General features: G+C 45.7%; 1 protein-coding gene across 2 annotated transcripts in view; it reads right to left on the bottom strand.

Moving 5' to 3' along the window:
- The window catches only part of GRB2 (growth factor receptor bound protein 2), a 66,115-nt gene extending 53,674 nt beyond the window's left edge, over nt 1–12,441 (bottom strand). The window contains 2 exon segments of one of the 2 annotated variants that reach the window (NM_001034630.1): nt 3,496–3,711; nt 12,253–12,441. In NM_001034630.1, coding sequence (NP_001029802.1) covers nt 3,496–3,573 — 78 coding nt within the window. In that variant the 5' untranslated portion in view covers nt 3,574–3,711; nt 12,253–12,441. 2 annotated transcript variants of the gene reach the window in all.
- Nucleotides 12,442–21,032: the final 8,591 nt, after the last annotated feature.

Raw genomic sequence — 21,032 nt, 5'->3', positions numbered from 1 at the left:
ACCTGGAAAGGAGGTTCATGCCAGACAAAGAGCATGAGATGATCTACTGCTGGTATTCTTCAAGAGTCAAAGGTCTGTCTCTAGAAAATAAGGATCCAGCTCAAGAATGCAATGAGCCCAGGTTTGAGAGCTCAAAACAGTCTCTTAATTCCTAGCTGAAGTAGAGGTACAAAAAAGCCACTAGAAGGCAGATGTAACTTCAGATAAGCTCAGCATTCTGTGTATTCTAGGGCAGAGGATTCAGGGCCTCAGTGGAGAACCCCTGGGGCTATCTCAAGGCTGCCCTCCAATGGGGGCGAAATTTAGGTTCCTTTCAGCCATGCAGGATGGGGGAGCCTGGTGGGCTGCCGTCTATGGGGTCGCACAGAATCAGAAACAACTGAAGCGACTTAGTAGCAGCAGCAGCCATGTAAGGCCTGAACTGCAGAAGTAGAGCAGTTTCTTCCATTCCCTATGTCCCAGTGCCCTCCCTGGCCCTCCTCAAGAAAAACGTAAGCTTTTTTTAAGAGGAAAATTAACAAAGGCAGATATATTGAAGCCTTACTTAAGGCTTCCAAAAAGCTGTTTTAACTTGTTCTCTTTTCTCAGGGCAGTACAAATCGATACATAAACAGAAATTAAGGAAGTGGTGTGCTGGAGGACAGGCATCAACACCCACCAAAAGTTAACCAGGAACTCTAGCCAGAGGCAGAGGGCTAAGCCCCTTTCTATTTCATTATCTTCAAATAAAATGTATTCAATGCCCATGTGTATGTGTCCCTCTTATCAACAAAGAGAAAATATATGCTTATTTCAATCGAGGGAATCTGGTCAATGCTTTCCAGCTACTTCTAACCATAACTTGGCTCACAACCAACAGCCTAAAGAGTTAGCAAAACAAATCACAGCCATGCAAATGAAGCCAGTTACTCCTTGAATAATCAAAAGAAAACAAAATTATTTTTTAAGTAATAGCATTTAAGACAAAGCAGTGTCCCTTCTCTTCAGTCAGCTGTTTCACAGATTATGAGACAAAGGGCAACTACTGTACCGTCACTCTTTTTTTTGGAGTAAAGCCACAAGATTACTAACAAACAGCTAACGGCTACCATTCAAAAGCAATAATGGCAGTATGACTTCATATGCCAGTTATCTGCCAAACTGGAAAGAACCAAACATATGTATTTTCTCTTTCCCCAGACACTCTGAAAGTAAATGCGAGCATTCTGATTCACTTTCTCCTCCATCATAAAAATTCATTAAAAAATTACATTATCATCCTCATTGTGGGATGGGAAAGGATATTACACTTGTTCAACAAGTTTGAACAAGAATCACTGGACAGCAAGGAGAGCAAACCAATCAATCCTAAAGGAAATCGACCCTGAATATGCACTGGAAGGACTGCTGCAGAAGCTGCAATCCTTTGGCCACCTGATGTGAAGAGCTGACTGACTGGAAAAGACCCTGATCCTGGGAAAGATTGAAGGCAAGAGAAGGAGGCAACAGAGGATGATATGGTTAGATGGCATCACCTACTCAATGGACATGAGTTTGAGCAAATTCCAGGAAATACTGAAGACAAGGAAGCCTGGTGTGCTGCAGTCCATGAGGTCGCAAAGAGTCAGACACAACTTTAGTGACTAAACAACAAGACGTTTACCGATTTAAGGTAGAGAGCTTACAAAATGCTCATGATCAAGACTAACTTCAGTGGTAGTACCAACAGGGAACGTTCTCACTTAAAAATTCTCTAAAACAGACTCAAGCTCACAGTTTTGTTTTGATCTGTTGCTTCAGTGCTAAATGTGCAGCTGGACAGACTTACAGAAAAAATATGAACTTCTAGGTGCAAGTTTCAAGTTTCTAGGGTAAGCTTAACAAAAAACTCTAATTTGTATTTAAGTAAACACACAAACAAAACCCCGAAGCTTGACCCCCAAAGCATTTTTGTACAAGTGACAAACGTGGCTACTTGTCTTTTTTTCTTCCTCTTTGAAGAGCCAATCTTATTATGCTATCAGGAGAAGGTTATCTGCTGAAAATAGTAATCACCTAGGAAACCATCAATCTCCTCTGGAAATCAACGACAGAATAATTTAGGGTCTAAGTCTGGTGATTTCTACCTAAAGAAACAGACGACGTATAGTATTTCAGTCAGCTGGTTTTGTCTGCTTTCTGACAATTTCATGCTTACTTTGAGAATACTGTCAAAAAGCTTGGCATCACAAAAACAGCTGAAAAGAACACACGCAGTCTGCTTCTTACAGGGCTCTTCAATCGCCTTCTATGAAGCACAGCCTGCATTTCTAACATGAGGGAAGCCATCGTGTAGGTAGCTTCGGAGCAGGACTCTGCGCCTCCGGTAGCCAGAGCGGAAGAATGACTCTCCTCAGGCCCACAAAACTCAGAAACAAGCCACAAGCCCTCTGATAAAGAATCATACTTCTGTATTACCACTTTCTTCTTTATAAAATGCTAATAATTTCATTAAGAGTAATAAACAACTGGTTGGCAAATTCCAACCATCTGACTGAGGTTCAGTGGAAAAAAGTCAAAACTGGAGACACAGTGAAGACTCAAACATTAAACTTTAGGTTTTTCCCAGGGTTGATGCACTATTCGATAACACCCACCCGTGTAAAAATGAACTGCGTATCCAAAAGGGCAAGCTGCTGCCATCATGCTACCCTAATTAACACTTGCCAAGTGGGAGGCGAATCTCATGTAAATAGTGGGGCTCAAAATGAGCTGCAAACTGTAAAGAAGCTTATTTTTAAACTGTCAGCAGGTTTCTTTCGTGCAACAAAGTGTCCTAATATGGGGTAACTGCTCAAGTTTCTTCCAAGAAAATCAAAATCTGTTGTACAATAGCAAGTTGAACCTTGTTATTTAGAACTCCATTAGCTGTTTCACAAAGAATAAGAATACACTGAGATTCTTGAATAAGTTTTGCCATGTACTTCTAACCACCTCTCTAAACCAGGGTAAATTAATTTCTAACCTACTAGAATCACATTCCAGAATGCAAAAATCTTTTGACTATGTAAAATAAGACTGTTGCTGTTAAGTCGCTTCAGTCGTGTCTGACTCTGTGTGACCCCACAGATGGCTGCCCACCAGGCTTCCCTGTCCCTGGGATTCTCCAGGCAAGAATACTGGAGTGGGTTGCCATTTCCTTCTCCAAAAATAAGACTAATTGAGTGCTATTCACAAATCCTTCTTTAAAAAAAAAAAAAAAAAAAACTCTACATGAACTACCAATTTCAACAAGCAAATATGAATACTTAAGCATTCACACAAAGGCAGTTAAAGACCGTACATCACCCCAGCCACCTGAAGTCATATTTGATATTCCACCAGGTATCTAGCTTTCCAAATCACCCAGGATGGTCAATGTTAAAGTGGGCAATGAAACAAGGACAAGCACAGCTTCTTTGTGTGTTATCAGGGCAAAAGAAGGCAGGTGAGCACAGGGAGAGGCTGTCTCACCGCCTGCTGAGCATCAGTACTTACCTTGAGGATGTCCCCTCTTTTGAAGCTCAGCTCGTCGTCTGCGGTGGCTTTGAAGTCATATTTGGCGATGGCTTCCATTCTGAGCGGGGCTCAGGGCTCAGCAGCCTGGAGCAGGGGGGAAGGGAGTCTTCCCTGCTGAAGCGACCCAGCGCTCTGGGCTCAGCCTCGCCTCTCTTCGGGGACTGGCTCCCGCACGCCGGGACACACAATGCCACCCTGAATCAGAAGAGCGCAGATTGAGAGAAGTGGCCCGATCGAAGGCAGCCCCGCCCTGCCCGTCGGCCTGCCGTCCCAGCCCCCACGCCCCCTGGCTCGGTCGGGCTCAGCCCTCCGCCCTCCCTTCCAGGCAGGAGCCCCGAGCTCCTTCTTCCTCTTTTCAGCCTCAGCCCCCAGGCGACTGACAGGCCTGCCGGCCAATGGCGGCGGCGGCTCGGGCCTTTCCCGATCACACTTCCTCTTCCCTCCCGCTGGGTGTGCTCGGCGTGCAGGAACCGGCTGGAGTCCCGGTGGTCTCCGCCTTTCCTCCCTAGACCTTCACGCTGCTCTCCGGGCACGAAATGCAGTCCACCGGAAGAAAGGCCTGCTCCAGGGGATGGCCCCCTACTCTTCTCAGTGATACAGGCCCCTTCCCTCCTTTCTCCTACCAACCGATCTGGTTTTTTGAAAAAGCTGGGTCCCCTTCTCCATAGTCAAAAGGCAGCAACGTGGGTTTGGTCCCTGGCTGCTTTAACTGTTTTCTGAAACTAAACCGTCTCCCCTAGAAAGTGGGAGCATGACCCTGCGAACTACTTTTTTATTCAGTTGGCTTCTCTCCACTCGCGATCCGTGATGGGCAAGCTCAGGTGACCAGAGAAAGGAGATGGAGCTCAGAATCTCTGGTGGGCGGAGACGGACTCCTGCAAAGGGCTCCCCTTCCAAGACCCCCAAGACTTCAGGGGCGCCAACAGCCCTTGAAACAGCCGTCCAAGGCTCAGCATTCCAGAAGCAGCCTCGGACTCATTCCTAACTAGCCTAAGGAGCACAGTTAAGTCCTGATCTACACTTGAAAGCAATCCCTTTTTCAGAATCTGAGCTGCCAGATATCTTGCCTAGGAAATGGTGCCAAAGGGCCAAACAGAAGCCTCTCACAGTTACCCTGAGAACAGCTGCTTTTCTCAGAGCCAGAGGAGTACTAAACTGATCCAAACAGCATCTTGCAGGCAAAGACTCTGTAATAACCCTTGGGTCATGTACCAGGTGATGGAGAAGGAACCTGGGCAGTACAATCACTGCAGAGGAGTGAAGAGTTTGGAGCCCTGAACTTGAAACACAGCCTTGGCCTTTGCACAAGTAAAGGAAAATGAAGCCCCATTCTTGTCTGGCCAGCCACTATTTTCATACAGGCTAAACAAAAGCAGAAGCAACAATGACCCTGGCAGAATGAGGACAGATTATTTATAGTGACACCCTTCGGTGGATAATTACCATCTAGCAGAGGACTCATTTGAGGGGCACGAGTGATTATCATTCTTTTGTTCTAAAGTTAACAATTGGGGCATTAATCAAGCATAGCTGCAAAAAGACTGAGGCGTAAACCAGCTGGGAATATTAAGATTACAGGGAAATGAGTGTTACCAAGGAGGAAAGACTCACCAGGCAACAAAAGTCCTTCAGTCGAATTCTGAAGGCCAAACATTCCACGGCAGGTAAACTAATAAACTAAACCCATGTTTATTCAGTCAGGCCATACCTAGGATATATTATGCTGTGCTGGCTCTAAGAGAGGAAAGCAAAGAAAGAGTCCTAACAAATATATATATAAAAAAACGAACACCAATCTCAGAGTATTTGTGTGTCCTTAAATACCCTTTACTTACACTCACCATAGTTACTTTTTAATGACATGAATCCATATATGTAATTTTTAAAGTCAGGGTAAATAAAAGGCTTATTAAAAAGAACAGTTCCCTACCCAACACCCACAAGCAATCACTCTCAATTTTGGTTATAGTTTCTCTAAGTTTACTAACAATATTTCTAAATAATATGCTTCTGCTGCTGTTTCTTAGTTTATTCCAGCCGTCACCTGTCACCTAAAAGACAAGGACGCAGCTGTTTCACCCCTGCCAACTTCACCTTGCCCCATCCCTATGGCTTCCCAGGTGGTTCAGTGGTAAAGAATTTGTGCTGAGCAGGAGACGTGAGTTCCATCCCTGGGTCAGGAGGATCCCCTCGAGTAGGAAATGGCAACCCACTCCAATAGTTCTTGCCTAGAGAATCCCACAGAGAAGCCTGGTGGGCTTCAGTCCATGGGGTCGCAAAGATTCAGACACGACTGAGTGAAAACAGCCCATCCCTATAATGCCACACATTCTGGTTTAACCAGCTGGCAACCTACTCCAGTATTCCTGCCTGGAGAATCCCATGGACAGAGGAGCCTGGCAGGCTACAGTCCACAGGGTGGCAAAGAGTCAGACACGACTGAGAAACTAACGCTTTTTCATACTATTACATTAGGAAATATTGTTCACTAGTAATTTAAATAACGTATGAAAAAATAAATAAATAAATAAATAACGTATGATAACCAGTCTTCCTTTCTGGTATAATCTTTCAGTTTTCCCGGCATTAACAACTTTCTCCTCTTTCTGCCTACTTTCCAATGTATACATATTGAAAAAAAATTTTTTTTACAGCTTCTCCAAAAAAATCTCTGCTACATGCCTATCAACATTTTCCATACCCTGACCTGACCCTTTATTTTTATTGGTCTCCAGGTCTGATTATTGGGACTAGGTACCAATGATGAGAAGCTGAAGGATAATTACGCAGGTCAAAAAAAATTAAAGAGTTTAATTTTTGAAAAACAGAAATCAGACAGAAACCCAAAGCACTGTGGCTCTAAAGGTACTATGTGTCACGGGGCATAAACTTCGTCATTCAGGATTCCAGACAACTGCAGTGTGACCAAACAGCCAGACCCTAGAAATCAAGACGGTTTTCAACATTTGCTTTCCTGTTACTCAACTTTCTACCTTAGGTTTTCTAGAGAAAGCTTAAACAGATTAACACTCAAGAAAACTGTGTTTCAAGCAACAACTGCTTTGTAAGATACAGTTGAACAGAAATGAAACTAATCAGTAGCTCTGGTGGCTGTGCCAAATAAAAATTAGTGTCTCACAGAGGAAATGCGAGGAGGTCAGCTTGTTAGGCTAGCCACAGAAAAGAACCCAGGCTAGAGAAATTCAAAAGGGTGTGTTTCACTAAAGACAGAAACATTCTATCACGTACGCCACACTAATTGCTTAAAAAGAAAGAAATCTAAAAGTACACACAATGTATAACGATTTTAAGAGTGGATGCTGCTGTTGATTCCCCAGGAAAATGGACTGGGAGTACACTAACCCGAAGCCTGACCAGAGTGTGTCTGAACTGTGACCAGCCCACACCCTGCAGCCAATCTCAGGCAACGTTAAAACGGCGAGTGCAGCTCGAGTTGTTCATTTGCACCGCATCCTAAAAGGCAGTCTCCTAAAGGTATTTGTGGGCTTCCCAAGTGGTACAGCGGTAAAGAATCTACCTGCTGATGCAAGAGACTTGGGTTCGATCCCTAGGTCAGGAAGATCCCCTGGAGAAGACGGCAATCCATTCCAGTATTCTTACCTGGGAAAACTCAAGGACAGAGGAGCCAGGCAAGCTACAGTCCCTCAGGTTGCAAAAAGTCAGACATGACTGAGCACACACAGGCACACAAAGGTATTCATAGGATTTTATTTTCTCTATGCAACTCTCTCCTTCCCAAAATTCACAGAAAATAAAATACAGGACACTAGACCAACATAGCTTAGTGTTAAGCCTGCATGGTTTGTAACAGCAAGCTGACCCGGGTTCAAGTACTGACCCTGATGCATATCAGCCGTAATTTTGAACAAGCCTTTTAAACAAGCCTCAGTTCGCTCTTCTGTAAAAATGGGGATAGTATCACTTACTGATTCACAAGGCATTAAATCAGATAACATACATACATGAAGCGCATTGGATAGAGACTGACATTCAGCTCAGTCGCTCAGTCATATCTGACTCTTTGCGACCCCATGGACTGCAGCACGCCAGGTTTCCCTGTCCATCACCAACTCCCGGAGCTGACATCTCCATAGAGACTGACATTAAGTCACTCAAAAATAAGTTAAAATGGACTCTACTTAAAATGGACATCTACTTAGCAGATGTTTATCTTCACTATTAAAAATGGCAAATTAGGGCCTTCATAGCCATGGCCCAGGTTCAAACCCTGGTCAGGGAACTGATATCTCCCAAGCTGCATAGCACAGCCAAAACAAACAAAAAACACCCCACCCACCCCAAAAAAACCCAGCAAATTAAACAATGAGATTTCTTTCGCCTACTAATTGTCAAATTTTTAAAGATTTATCCAGTCTCTGCAATACTATTCTCAGACTCTTTATCCAATGTTTATTAATTTAACATTTTGAAGAACTACTATATATCTAACAATATGCTTGGAACTGTATTAAAATCATTAAAACCATTACAGTCCACACTCTAGCAGGGAATTAATCAATTCAATCTTTTCAGAGAGTAATTTTATAGCATCTATTGATAATTTTAAGACACCTATTCATCCTTGGACAAGCAATATCACATTCCAGATTTATCTCACTAAAACAGTGACACAAATACCATGTGCAAAATACATCTATCCCCGATCAATATCCATGAAGCTAACTAAGAAATACCTTTCTATATAAGCACCAAGACATATGCTCAAGTCTTTAAAGAACTGCAGAAAAATTAGTTATTCCATTTCTATAAAACAATATGTATCAGTGTGTTATTAAACAATTTGAAAGGTTGACAATGATTATCTCTGGAAGTAAGACAGATATTTTTGTGAGACAGAATATTTCTACTTGCTGGACCACAGGCCTCAACTGCACTTTCACTGTTTTCACCATAAGCACGTATTGCTATTACAGTTAGAAAGAAAACCCAAAACCTCACTGATGCTCTGGAGTTAGACCGGGATTCAGCTATCACTTTACCACTTATTAACTGGGTGGGCAACACTGGAGAAATAACTCACGTTCTCTAATTCCTAGTGTCCCTCAGCTGGAAAATGAGGAAAATCACAGCACCTACACCTTATAAAGTCATTTTGCTAATTAAAAAGCCTGTAAAGGCTGAGTCCCTGCTGTAAAGCGCTAAGAGGTATTAACCAGCATCACTGGTCCCTCTTCAATATCAGTCCACGTGCTCTCAGTAAATCTAGAGTTCCATCTACACACAGACTCAGTAGAATGCACTGGTAGGCAAATTAACAATCCCATTAAATATAGGTTACCCTGGTGGCTCAGTGGTAAAGAATCGGCCTACAACACAGGAGACGCAATGCAGGAGATGTGAGTTCGATCCCTCAGTCGGGAAAATCCCCTGGAGGAGGAAATGGCAACCCACTCCAGTATTCTTGCCTGGGAAATCCCACTGACAGAGGAGCCTGGTGGGCTACAGTCTATGGTGTCACAAAAAAGTCGGATGCAATTAAGCACATTGACCAGTAAATATAAACTTCAACAGCTCCAAATCCAAGTCCTGAAAGTGAAAGTCACTCAGTCATGTCTGACTCTTTGAGAGCCCATGGACTATAGTCCATGGAATGTTCCAGGCCAGAATACTGGAGTGGGTAGCCTTTCCCTTCTCCAGGGGATTGTCCCCACCCAGGAATCAAACAGGGATCTCCTGCATTGCAGGTGGATTCTTTACCAGCTGAACTAGCAGGGAATCCCAAGAATACAGGAGTGGGTAGCCTATCCCTTCTCCAGAGGATCCTCCCAATCCAGGAATCGAACCGGGGCCTCCTGCATTGCAGGCAGATTCTTTACCAGCTGAGCCACCAGGGAAACCCCAAATCCAAGTCCTAACAATGCACAAATATTCCCACATGTAAAACTGATCACATCTATAGTCACTTATTCTGTTAGGCTTTTAATTGTTTACTCTGTACAGAAAGTATAATTTTAAGTTCAGTAATTTAAAGTCACGTTGCAGTCTCACAAATTTACAGATGCATCCTGTAACAGCAATTCTGGCCCTTGGACCAGTTACATCAAAATCAGCCCATTCAGGGACTGCTTCACTGAGAGGCACCTTCTGGAGTTCTGCAGTGTAGTGTGACCTTAGCCCCGGAACCTAACTTTAAACAAGATTCACAGGTAATGTTTTTTGTTTTGGCCTCGCCACGCCACATGAGATCTTAGTTCCCTGACCAGGGATGGAACCCTCGCCCCCCTGCAGCAGAAGTTCAGAGTCTTAACCACTGGACCACAAGGGAAGCCCCACAGGTAACTCTTATGCATGCTAAATTAAAACAAAACGAAACAAGGCTGTCCTGTAAGGGCTCCTGGACCAGATTTCAAGCTCTGCATCTCAGACCATGCACTGCCATGTCTTGGCACAGAGTGAAAACACACTCACTTGGCACAACTGGGAAAAGCCAGCTTTGACAAATAGAACCAAAGGCTCTCAGTGGGATTCAAGACTGCCAGAAAGTTCTTCTGAATTAAGCAAGTAACTATTAGTTTCTCTCAGGATGGATCTCTACTTCTTATTACATCATTTCTCCAAATTCTACTACTCTTGTGTTCTAAGTAACAACTAGAGCTGTTGCTGTACAACATGCAACACAGTAACAGCAATCACGGAGAAAAATCTCTAAGTACCACTGACTCAGATCACATCAGATCAGTCGCTCAGTCGTGTCCGACTCTTTGCGACCCCATGAATCTCAGCACGCCAGGCCTCCCTGTCCATCACCAACTCCCGGAGTTCACCCAGACTCATGTCCATGGAGTCAGTGATGCCATCCAGCCATCTCATCCTCTGTCGTCCCACTGACTAGTAGTATTTAAAACCTAGCAGTCTCCCAAATCTGTATACACTGGCTGAGTAAGTAAACTGCCTCAAGCATTTCAGTGCCTGCTTTTAGTATCAAAGAAAGTTGATTACAAGAATTAACCTTTTTTAATTTGGGGATTCAGAAAATTCTTAACAAAGGAAGGAGTAACAAAACAAAGTTATTTCTTTCTCCAAAAAAAAAAAAAAAAAAAAACCCAACAATAACAAAGAAGGCTGATTACAACAGATGCAGGAAAAGACACCTGATCTCAGAAGGCTGGTAAGGAACAAATTAGTACTATTACCACCAACAAGCTTTTAATTAATTCATCAATGATCTAAATAAGTTTTATTTCCTTAAATGTATCAGGCTACCTTAATTCTACTGTAGTACAGGCTATCATTGGTTTTCGTTTTGAACATTCATCACCCCCACTAAAAGCCAATATAAGCTCCCAAGTGACCCAATCTCCTTTTCAGAGAGACATAAAAAGAGAAGCGTGAGCAGGCAGAAAACCGTGATCTAAACACGAAGAAAACCAATAAAACACAAAACCACAAGCAAGCTACACTTATGACCTAGTGGGCAGTATTGATTACTTGTGGCTGAATTCAATCCTTTGAGCCTCCCAGTTCCCAGGCGGGAGAACTTGAGTCTCGCACGGCTCTCTAGCAACCCTTCTGGCTGGCTGAAGGAACACAGTGAACGCTCAAAAGTAAAGGATAAAGCAAGAAAGAGGGCATCTTCCCGGGAGAGAAACGGGATCTTTAAATGAGGGAGAAAACAAATTATGCCAAAGAGCCGAAACCTCAAAAAACTGTACCAGAGAGGGGACAATGAGGAGGAAAGGGAAGTAGATAAGAAAAAAACGGGGGGGAGGGGGCAAGTGACTTGCATTATACGAGTAAGCATTTAGTGTCCGCAGTGGAAAGAGAGAAACAGAACGAAACAACTGGGGAGCAGGGAAGCGAAAGAGGCACTAGAAAGCCAAGACTAACGCTAATTTCTCTCACAAGTCTTTCCCGCTTTTTCCGAGAATCAACAGTACCCAAAGACAGACTTCGAGGGCACCTGGGCTCCCCTGCAAATTATACTGTTACTGTACCTGAAGCCAACCTAGACTTAACTCCCTAAATAAGCTGTAACTCACAGGGCTTACCATCAGATACACGGAGAGCGCTGCAAAATGAAGAACACCAGGGATTCCCTCCTCTCTCTCCTCGAAGCATTCCAGTCAACTGCTGCTTATTTTTCTTGACAAACGTTTTTTTCCAAAGAGTAGTCCCCCGCAAAAAAAAAACAAAACGCGACAGAAACAAAGCCATTTCGACTGGCTCCGATAGCAAACGTCCTCGCTCACAGGATTTAATAGGAGTGGTGGGTTTTCTCCCAAAATTCGGCCCCCAAACACCCGGAGATGGTGACGTGGTGGCCGAGCAGGTTGAAGAAGCATCCATTACCACATTCGCAACCACCGCGAACCCCCAGCCTCCCGGTGCCGAGTCAGACTGACTCACGGAATGAGCGCCCGGTGCTCTGGGGCTTCTTCTCCCCGGGCCCCTGCGGCGCAAAACCCTCACGGAAAAGGCGTGAAATTCAATTAGGAACCCACCCACCCCGTCCTCCTGCGCCGCGGTCTGGGGCTCTGTCCAGGATCAGGGGAGGAACGGTGCCCAGGAAGGAAGCGCCCCAAAAGGGGAAACGTGGAGCTCCGAGCCCGGGGGTTCCGCTCTCCCGACCTCCAGGCCCGGCAGCCCCCGGTTCGCCAGGCCCGGGCCACCCCCCCCGACCCCGGGCCAACTCCCGCTACCGAAGCGGGGAGGAAGGGGCACCGGGGCAGCGGCGCCGCCACCGGCCGCGCTCACCGTGGCGCAGCTGCTCGGCTTCTGGCCCGGCCGGCCCCTCCGCAGCGGTGCGAGCGGCTGCCGACCCCGCTGCGGCTCCCAGAGGGCAGCGCCTGTCCCCGCCGCCGTCACCGCCACAGTCCTGCCCGTCTTCGTCGTCGTCGCCGCCGCCGCCGCCGCCGTCCGGTCGCTGAAGCAGCACAGCCGCCTCACTTCCGCTCCTCGTCGGGGTCCCGCGAGAACTTGCGCGCGCGGCCCCGCCCCGCCCCACCCCCGCGAGACTTCCCCCGGCGGAAAAGACCCAGAGCGCAAGCGCCCCACCCCCGCCAGGCCCCCGCAGGTAGACGGGGACGGGCCAGGGCGCAGGCGCCGGGCCGCCCCTCAGCAGGTGGCACCGGCCGGGCTCCACCCGCCGCGGTCTTTGTAACCCTTTCGGTGCCAGAGCGGGTAAATTAGCGCTCACTCGGAGAAATGACTGTCCTCCATGTCCTGATCGCTTCTTTTCCCCTTCCACCAAACCGAGGCAATTTGGCTGGGGTATGGGGGGAGGGCGGGGGAGGTGAGGAGGAAGGAATCTCCAGCTTGAAGAACTCCAAATAGAGGACCAGGTCTTGAGATATTTGAGAATTTGGTCCAAACAAATTCTCCAGTATGCTTGGGTTTCGCTGGTGGCTCAGCTGGTAAAGACTCCGCCCGCGATGCAGGAGACCAGGGTTCGATCCCTGGGTTGGGAAGATCTCCTGGGGAAGGGAAAAAGCTACTCATTCTAGTATTCTGGCCTGGAGAATTCCATGGACTACAGTCCATGGGGTCACAAAGATTCGGACACGACTGAGCGACTTTCACTTCACATCAAACTCTGCAGTATGAGATGAATTAACCTATTCGTTCATCCATTGAATCAAGTGCTTAATACATGCTAAGCACTGTGCGAACTATAGAAGGTACAACAATGAACAGAAATCCTGGCCCTCAAGGAATTCAGGGTCTAGAGGAGTGGAAGAAAAAGAAACAGAAACAAATAATACCGCAAATACTGTTAGAATTATTTGGAGTAACGCTGAGGAAGCTAAAAAGATGGGAGAGAGGGGTTGCTACTTTGCCCATCTCAGAAAAGCTTTCTCAGAGAAGGTGATGACGGAGCCGAGTCTTGCAGGATGTGTAGGAGTTCGCCAGAGAAGCCAGGGTAAGGGCATTCCAGGCAAAGGGAACAGCATGCACGTACAAAGGAACAGAGGCGTGAGAGTCGTGTTCCCTGCAATGCTGAGGAGTTCAATTCATAACCGGGGAGTGGCAGAAGATGAGGCTTGGAGGAGTAACTCTTATTTTTCAGTTCCAAAAGCTCCTTGCAGTTAAAGGAGAGAACAGAGCATCCAATGGTAATGTGCTTCCTGGAAGCCAAAAAAATAGCTAGAGGTGAGAATAACCAAACGGCTGATCCTGTAGAGAAAACAAGCCCACTGAAATGACGAGAATGAATTGTTCTTTCACTCAGTACTTGTTGAGCATCAGCTGCATGCCAGGCACTGTGCAGAGTGATAGATGAACCTGACAAAGCCTCTGCTTTCAGCAGTTTGTCTTCTAGAAGAGAGTTGCCTAGTCTGCAAGACAAAACAGTTGGTCCTGAGGGCCACTGAACTACATACCGGACTGAGAGGAGGGAGCCAGTTACCTCGTGCTCAGGTAGTCAGGGAGGACTTGGTGTTTGAACTGCAACATGAAAGCAAGGAGGAAAGAGTGATGAAATCAGCCAATATTTCAGATTGACAAGAGTTTAGGATTTAGGGGGAGGAGTAATGAGAAGCAAGGCCAAGATGCACAGTTTAGGCTTCATTCCAATCCCAAAGAAAGGCAATGCCAAAGAATGCTCAAACTACCGCACAGTTGCACTCATCTCACACGCTAGTAAAGTAATGCTTAAAATTCTTCAAGCCAGGCTTCAGCAATATGTGAACCGTGAACTTCCTGATGTTCAATCTGGTTTTAGAAAAGGAAGAGGAACCAGAGATCAAATTGCCAACATCTGCTGGATCATGAAAAAGCAAGAGAGTTCCAGAAAAGCATGTATTTCTGCTTTATTGACTATGTCAAAGCCTTTGACTGTGTGGATCACAATAAACTGTGGAAAATTCTGAAAGAGATGGGAATACCAGACCACCTGATCTGCCTCTTGAGAAATTTGTATGTAGGTCAGGAAGCAACAGTTAGAACTGAACATGAAACAACAGACTGGTTCCAAATAGGAAAAGGAGTACGTCAAGGCTGTATGTTGTCACCCTCTTTATTTAACTTATATGCAGAGTATATCATGAGAAACGCTGGACTGAAAGAAACACAAGCTGGAATCAAGATTGCCGGGAGAAATATCAATAACCTCAACTATGCAGATGACACCAGCCTTATGGCAGAAAGTGAAGAGGAACTCAAAAGCCTCTTGATGAAAGTGAAAGTGGAGAGTAAAAAAGTTGGCTTAAAGCTCAACATTCAGAAAACGAAGATCATGGCATCCGGTCCCATCACTTCATGGGAAATAGATGGGGAAACAGTGGAAACAGTGTCAGACTTTATTTTTCTGGGCTCCAAAATCACTTCAGATGGTGACTGCAGCCATGAAATTAAACGACGCTTACTCCTTGGAAGGAAAGTTATGACCAACCTAGATAGCATATTCAAAAGCAGAGACATTACTTTGCCAACAAAGGTTCGTCTAGTCAAGGCTATGGTTTTTCCTGTGGTCATGTATGGACGTGAGAGTTGGACTGTGAAGAAGGCTGAGCGCCAAAGAATTGATGCCTTTGAACTGTGGTGTTGGAGAAGACTCTTGAGAGTCCCTTGGACTGCAAGGAGATCCAACCAGTCCATTCTGAAGGAGATCAGCCCTGGGATTTCTTTGGAAGGAATGATGCTAAAGCTGAAACTCCAGTACTTTGGCCACCTCATGCGAAGAGTTGACTCATTGGAAAAGACTCTGATGCTGGAAGGGATTGGGGGCAGGAGGAGAAGGGGACGACAGAGGATGAGATGGCTGGGTGGCATCACTGACTCGATGGACGTGAGTCTGAGTGAACTCCGGGAGTTGGTGATGGACTGGGAGGCCTGGCGTGCTGCAATTCATGGGGTAGCAAAGAGTCAGACACAACTGAGCGACTGATCTGATCTGATCTGACAAGTAACAACCTCTCAGGTTTTTAAGCAGGAGATATCTGACACGGAAACAACAAGAGGTATCTATTTACCTCCTGACTTGTACTAAAGTCACAGTGTTTCTACTGTGTATAACATCCCCATTTCACAAACTGGGAATTTGAGGCTTAAAGAGGTTAGAAACTCACCCAAGGAAACCCAAATATAGTAGATCGGAGATTGGAACCTAGACCTGTCTTGTTGTAAAACCCATATTTTCCCCCTACTTTGAAACTGTTCTAGTATGGTGTCAGAAAAAAAGAAAATAGAAATTAAAGGGAAGGACTCAGTTGCTGAGCAGAGAGGAGGAGGAAGTGAGGGAAGAGTTGCCTCTGTTTTGAGTGGTCAGAGAAATCTGCAAGTTAGAGGAGGAGCTGACTGGGCAGCAGATGGGGGTCATGGGGCTGACTTGGGGGCATATCCTGGGAAGGGGCAGGTAGAAAAATACTGATACCCTACCTGGGAAGGGTAGGGTTCATCATTCTGAGAAATATGCGGGTAGAAATAACAAGTACATTGTCCAAAAGCTCCATGCATTCATTCTTGCTGTGTACAATGTTAGCTGAGCCTCTGCTCTGGAGATAGCAAGATAATCTGTCACAGAGCTCACAGTCTGAAAGGAAAGACACACTGCTGAGAATATAACACTCAGGAGGGGCAGCTTTGAGACATAGAGCAGGGGACCTGATCTAGTCCAGGACCAGGTAAGACTGAGGCCGGAGGTTTCAACTCAGACTCTGGTTAGCCCGAGAGGAAAAGATTGCTCCAGGAGAGGGCACAGCATGTGCAAAGCCCAGACATTAAGCAAGAACTCCAGGAAGCCATTTACACTTGGGATGAAGAAGAGTGTGGCTCGTGGGTGAAGCGTCTGGAGAAGGGAATACCGGGACTTTCCAGCACTGCTAAAATCTAGGGATTGGAGGGACTTCCCTGGTAGTCCAATGGTTAGAACTCAGAGCTTCCACTGCAGGGGGCGCAGGTTCGATCCTTGGTCAGGGAACTAAGATCCCACCTGCCGCTTGATTCTGTGGGATTCTGAAGCACTGGGTACACCTTGGTTATCTCTTCATCTTCACAATACATTCTCACTCTAGCTGCAGAGTGACAAACCCATTGGAACTAAGTTGTTCATCATCTACAAGACAGTGGCCTAAGACCTGTGCAAGACCCTCACGGATCTGGTCCCTGCCTGCCAGCCTTACTGTCTCAGTCTCCAGCCAACATACACTCTAATATTAAACCACTGTGGTTTCTGGAAGATGCCACGATGTTTTGAGTGTCTGTATCTTTGCATTTGCAGTTTCCTCTGCTCAGCTGGTCTTCTCCCCTTTCTTCAGGCCCCCAAGTCAGTTTTAGGGTTTCTTCCTCAAAAATCCCACTGGATCACCAATCTCACTGCAGCATAATGGTCTGTTCACTTCTCCACCCTCCCCATCCACCACCAAAGGCTCTGTAAGCTCCCAAACAGGACCACACCTTCTTCTCACATTTGTATTTCCAGTCCGAAGCACAGTGCATGGAATGAATTAATGGATGGATGGAAGGATGGATGAATAAATACCGGGGGTTGAGTGGAGATAAACATGTGGCTGCCTTTCTGGGCAATGTGATATTTGAAGTTCAGGAAGTGGGTGAGATCTCAGAAGAGACTAGATACTTAGCAGAACAGAACATATATATATGAGCTTCTTTTTAAAAATGATAAAACAGACTCCGATTATGTCTTTGCAAAAATGTATGCCTATGGACCAGGTTTGGAAGGGAACACTTTTAAATAATTTAAGCAATTGTGCTGAAATGAAGCAATTGTAGATGACAAAAACAAAACAAAACTTCAACATTTGTTACACTGTCTCTTCGATTAAAAACCCCTCTCTGCCAACAGACTCAGAAATTTGAGAGAATGCTGTCCAAGATCATTCCACGCAGAGGCAGAAAAATCCACACTAGAGGCAGTAATAGGTAGAATATGTGTTTAATAACAAAAAGAAATCGGAACAAGAAGTGCAAGGCATACCCTGGTGTGAAAAGCTGTTGAAACTGTAGCAAAACTTGCTAATTACAAATTAGCCACATCAATCGCTTTGGAATGCACAAATTAATCACCAAAACGTCCCTCGTTTCAGTTGGGGGGTGGTTTGCGGTTATTTTTTTAGTCGTCGGAAACGATTTCTCATTTTGGTTTCTGTAAGTTGTCGTGCTGCCCCCTGCCGGTCATAAATGGACACTGCCCTGGCACTGCCTGAACCCTGGAAGCCCATTGCAGGCACTTCCTCTGAGCCCACTTTTATGAGTTTCTCTTAGTGGGAGAGATGGAAACAACCAGTGACAACCAAAATGGGTCATTGAAATTCTATTCCTACATGCTCCATTGATCTTGGAAGTTCTCATCTTAGAAATTCCTCTGTTCTAGTTGTGCCTTGGACGGCAAGGAGATCAAACCAGTCAATCCTAAAGAAAATCAGTCCTGAATGTTCATTAGAAAGACTGGTGCTGAAGCTGAAGCTCCAGTACTTTGTACTTTGACCACCTGATGGAAAGAGCTGACTCATTAGAAAAGACCCTGATGCTGGGAAAGATTGAAGGCAGGGGAAGGGGGTAACAGAGGATGAGATGGTTGGATGGCATCACCGACTCAATGGACATGAGTCTGAGCAAGCTCCGGGAGATGGTGAAGGACAGGGAAGCCTGGCGTGCTGCAGTCCATGGGGTTGCAAAGAGTCGGACATGACTGAGCAACCGAACAACAGCAGCTGTGAGCCAAGGCTGCATACACTCTTCTCGGGCTTGGAGGGTGGCCTCTGATGTTGAGCCTACCACTGGGACCCCAAGTCCTGTCCCTTCCCTTCCTCAGTCTCCTGACTTCATGTCTATCACCCTATCTGGTCCAAACACTACCATCCTCCCTGATGGACTGACCAATCATCTTACCCCTCCCAAGTCGCTATCTACACTGCAGCCAGAATTAACTCTCTGAAATACAAATTGAATCAGGTGGTCACAGGACAGGTACTTAGCTTGCTCCAAATGGCCCTCTTGGCTGGCCCCTGCCAACAACTCTGGCCTCAGCCCTTTCAACTTTTCTATCTTTTCTCTTCTGGATGACTTGCAGCTTCCTGAATGACCCTACAATTCTCTTACCTCCAAGGTTTTGGCATACTGCTCCTTTGGGCTGGAATGTCTCCTCTCCATGCCTTCCCTGCCATCACCCGGCTCCTGTCTGTCTTCCTAATCTCAGCTCAGGGCCACCTCCACCAGGGAGCCTCCCATGAAGCTCTGGTCCCTCCAGTTGGTTCTGATAGCGCCCTTGCAACTCCGTCATTCCTATTTTGCATAAGACCATATATGAGCCATCTATTGATTCTTGTCCTTTTCCCCTTTAGGCCAGAGTTCCTGATGTCTGTGTGGAGAAAAATATTGTCTGCCTTACCAGTAAACAAAGGCTATTGCAGCCATCAAAGCCGCACAATACAGTGCGCCAAAGGGTGAGCCCTGAGGGACTCAGGATGGAGACAAAGGGGCTGCCAAACCCTCAGTGGCTGCAGTCACCCCCAACTTCAGGGCACCTTGAGGGCATTTAGGAAGGAGATAAGCAGGATACTGACCCCAGAGAGCTGAGGTGCATTTCAAAGAAATGATTTCAGTTAGCGCAGACTCTTGCATCTTCCCATTCATAGAAAAGCGCTGAATTCCTTAATGGGAGATATCTGGTTTTCTTTAATTAACAGGAATCTTTCTGATGTTCTAAACACCTGGTCTTTGCTGAAAAAACTCCTATATATCCTGGCTGCCTGCTTGCCTCTTTGGAGCTGAGTCCTGTATTCTGCCTCTAGATCAAATAGCAAGTTTTTAAAATGGACGAAGTGTTAGTTGCTCAGCTGAATCTAACTCTTTACAACCCCATGGACTATAGCCCACCAGGCTCCTCTGTCCATGGAATTCTCCAGGCAAGAAGACTGGAGCGGGTTGCCATTCCCTTCTCCAGGTGATCTTCCCCACCCAGGGATCGAACCCAGGTTTCCTGCATTGCAGGCAGTTTGCCTACTGTCTGAGCCACCAGGGAAGCCCTAAAATTGAGAAAAGGGCCAACAATTCTTCTCTAACATTAGCAGTGCTCACATTTTAATACACAAGAGAATTGCTTGGAGACGTTTAAAATGTAAGTTCCAGTGACCCAGAGATAGTCAACTCCTTAGGTCTGGGAAGGGCTCAGAAATATGCATTTTAAATAAGCAGCTGCAGGTATATTCTTAGGCTGGTCATCTTTGGAGCAGACTTTGAGAGAAACAATGCTTACTGAGTAATTGAGCCACGGAGATTCAGGGATTTTCCCACCCCAGTATCCTAGATTACAGGAATCAGGATGTGAGTTGCCATGGGCAGGAGAGAACTTGGGACTCTTCCCCCAGAGCTCTCCCCTGGGTCTTAAGCTGCCTGAGGCTGTGAAATGCCAGTAAAGCCCATGGGTGTGGTCAAGGTCTTGGGCAGGTAGCACTTCTTAGCACCACATTGTAAACAAATTAAAAATAAAAGCCCAGATAAGCAAATGGACTCTGATCCTCAGAGCTCTCGGTTGGATACCAGAGTCAAATTCAAGGAGGCTGGCCCTTCTCTGTCCCTTCTGTTTCAGTTTCCACCTGACTCTTTCATTAGAATACATTCTGTTCATTAAGGACAGGAAGTCAATTCCACTTTGGCCTGAGCTAAATTGCAAGTGATGTATCCAAAGGGTGGAAATTTCCCCACTGTTCCTACACCTGCGAGAAAGACATATTAGCAATTTTAATACTAAGAAGTTCCTCTGATGTTGGTTTTAATTATATATCTGAAAAATAAATATTCTAACATAGGAGACTCTTCCTCTTCTTCTCCCTTAACTTTTCCCATTTCAAAAAATTTATTTGCGCCTCTGATGTCTTTTTGCTTTTTAATCTTTTTTTATTTTTGCAAACTAAGTTTTGATTAGACAAGTTACCTGCACTTCCTTATACCCCATTGTCCCTTTTCCCGCCTCGGTTCTTTTGCTAATCTCCTCCCCTAGACTCGCACCCCACCAGCTACAGAGAATGTTCTTGTCGTTGTCACCCACAATCTCCATCCATACAACAGACAAGTATTACACGAACTCATCCTCCCATGAAATGTGAAAATACTGTATTTAAGATTCTGACAGGGGGACTTCCCTGGTGGCCCAGTGACTGGGGCTCTGTACTCCCAGTCCAGAGGGCCTGGGTTCGTTCCCTGGTCAGGGAAGTGGATCCCACATGCCGCAACTAAAGACCACCCCCTGCCACAGCTAAGATTGTCGCAGCTAGGACCTGACACAGCCAAATGAGGAAATACTTATTTTTAAAAAATTGTAAACTTAAAAAAAAAAAAGACTAGCTGGCAGGGGCTGAGCACTAATTCGAGGCCAGGAAATGTCTAAGCCCTTGTGTACGTTATTTGATTTAGTCCCCACAATAACCAGACATGGTAGATATTACGACTATGCCCATTTTATGGATGGGGAAATTAAGGGTTTCCATGTGGAGGGGATAGTCAGCTGTGTCCAATATTGCTGTAGAGGATGGGCAAGGTGAAGATGGAGACTCAACTATTGAATTTGGAGAGATGGA

The sequence above is a fragment of the Bos taurus genome, chromosome 19, assembly GCF_002263795.3.
Source record: "Bos taurus isolate L1 Dominette 01449 registration number 42190680 breed Hereford chromosome 19, ARS-UCD2.0, whole genome shotgun sequence".
Lineage (NCBI taxonomy): Eukaryota > Metazoa > Chordata > Mammalia > Artiodactyla > Bovidae > Bos > Bos taurus.
This window is presented reverse-complemented; position numbering and strand designations above follow the sequence as displayed.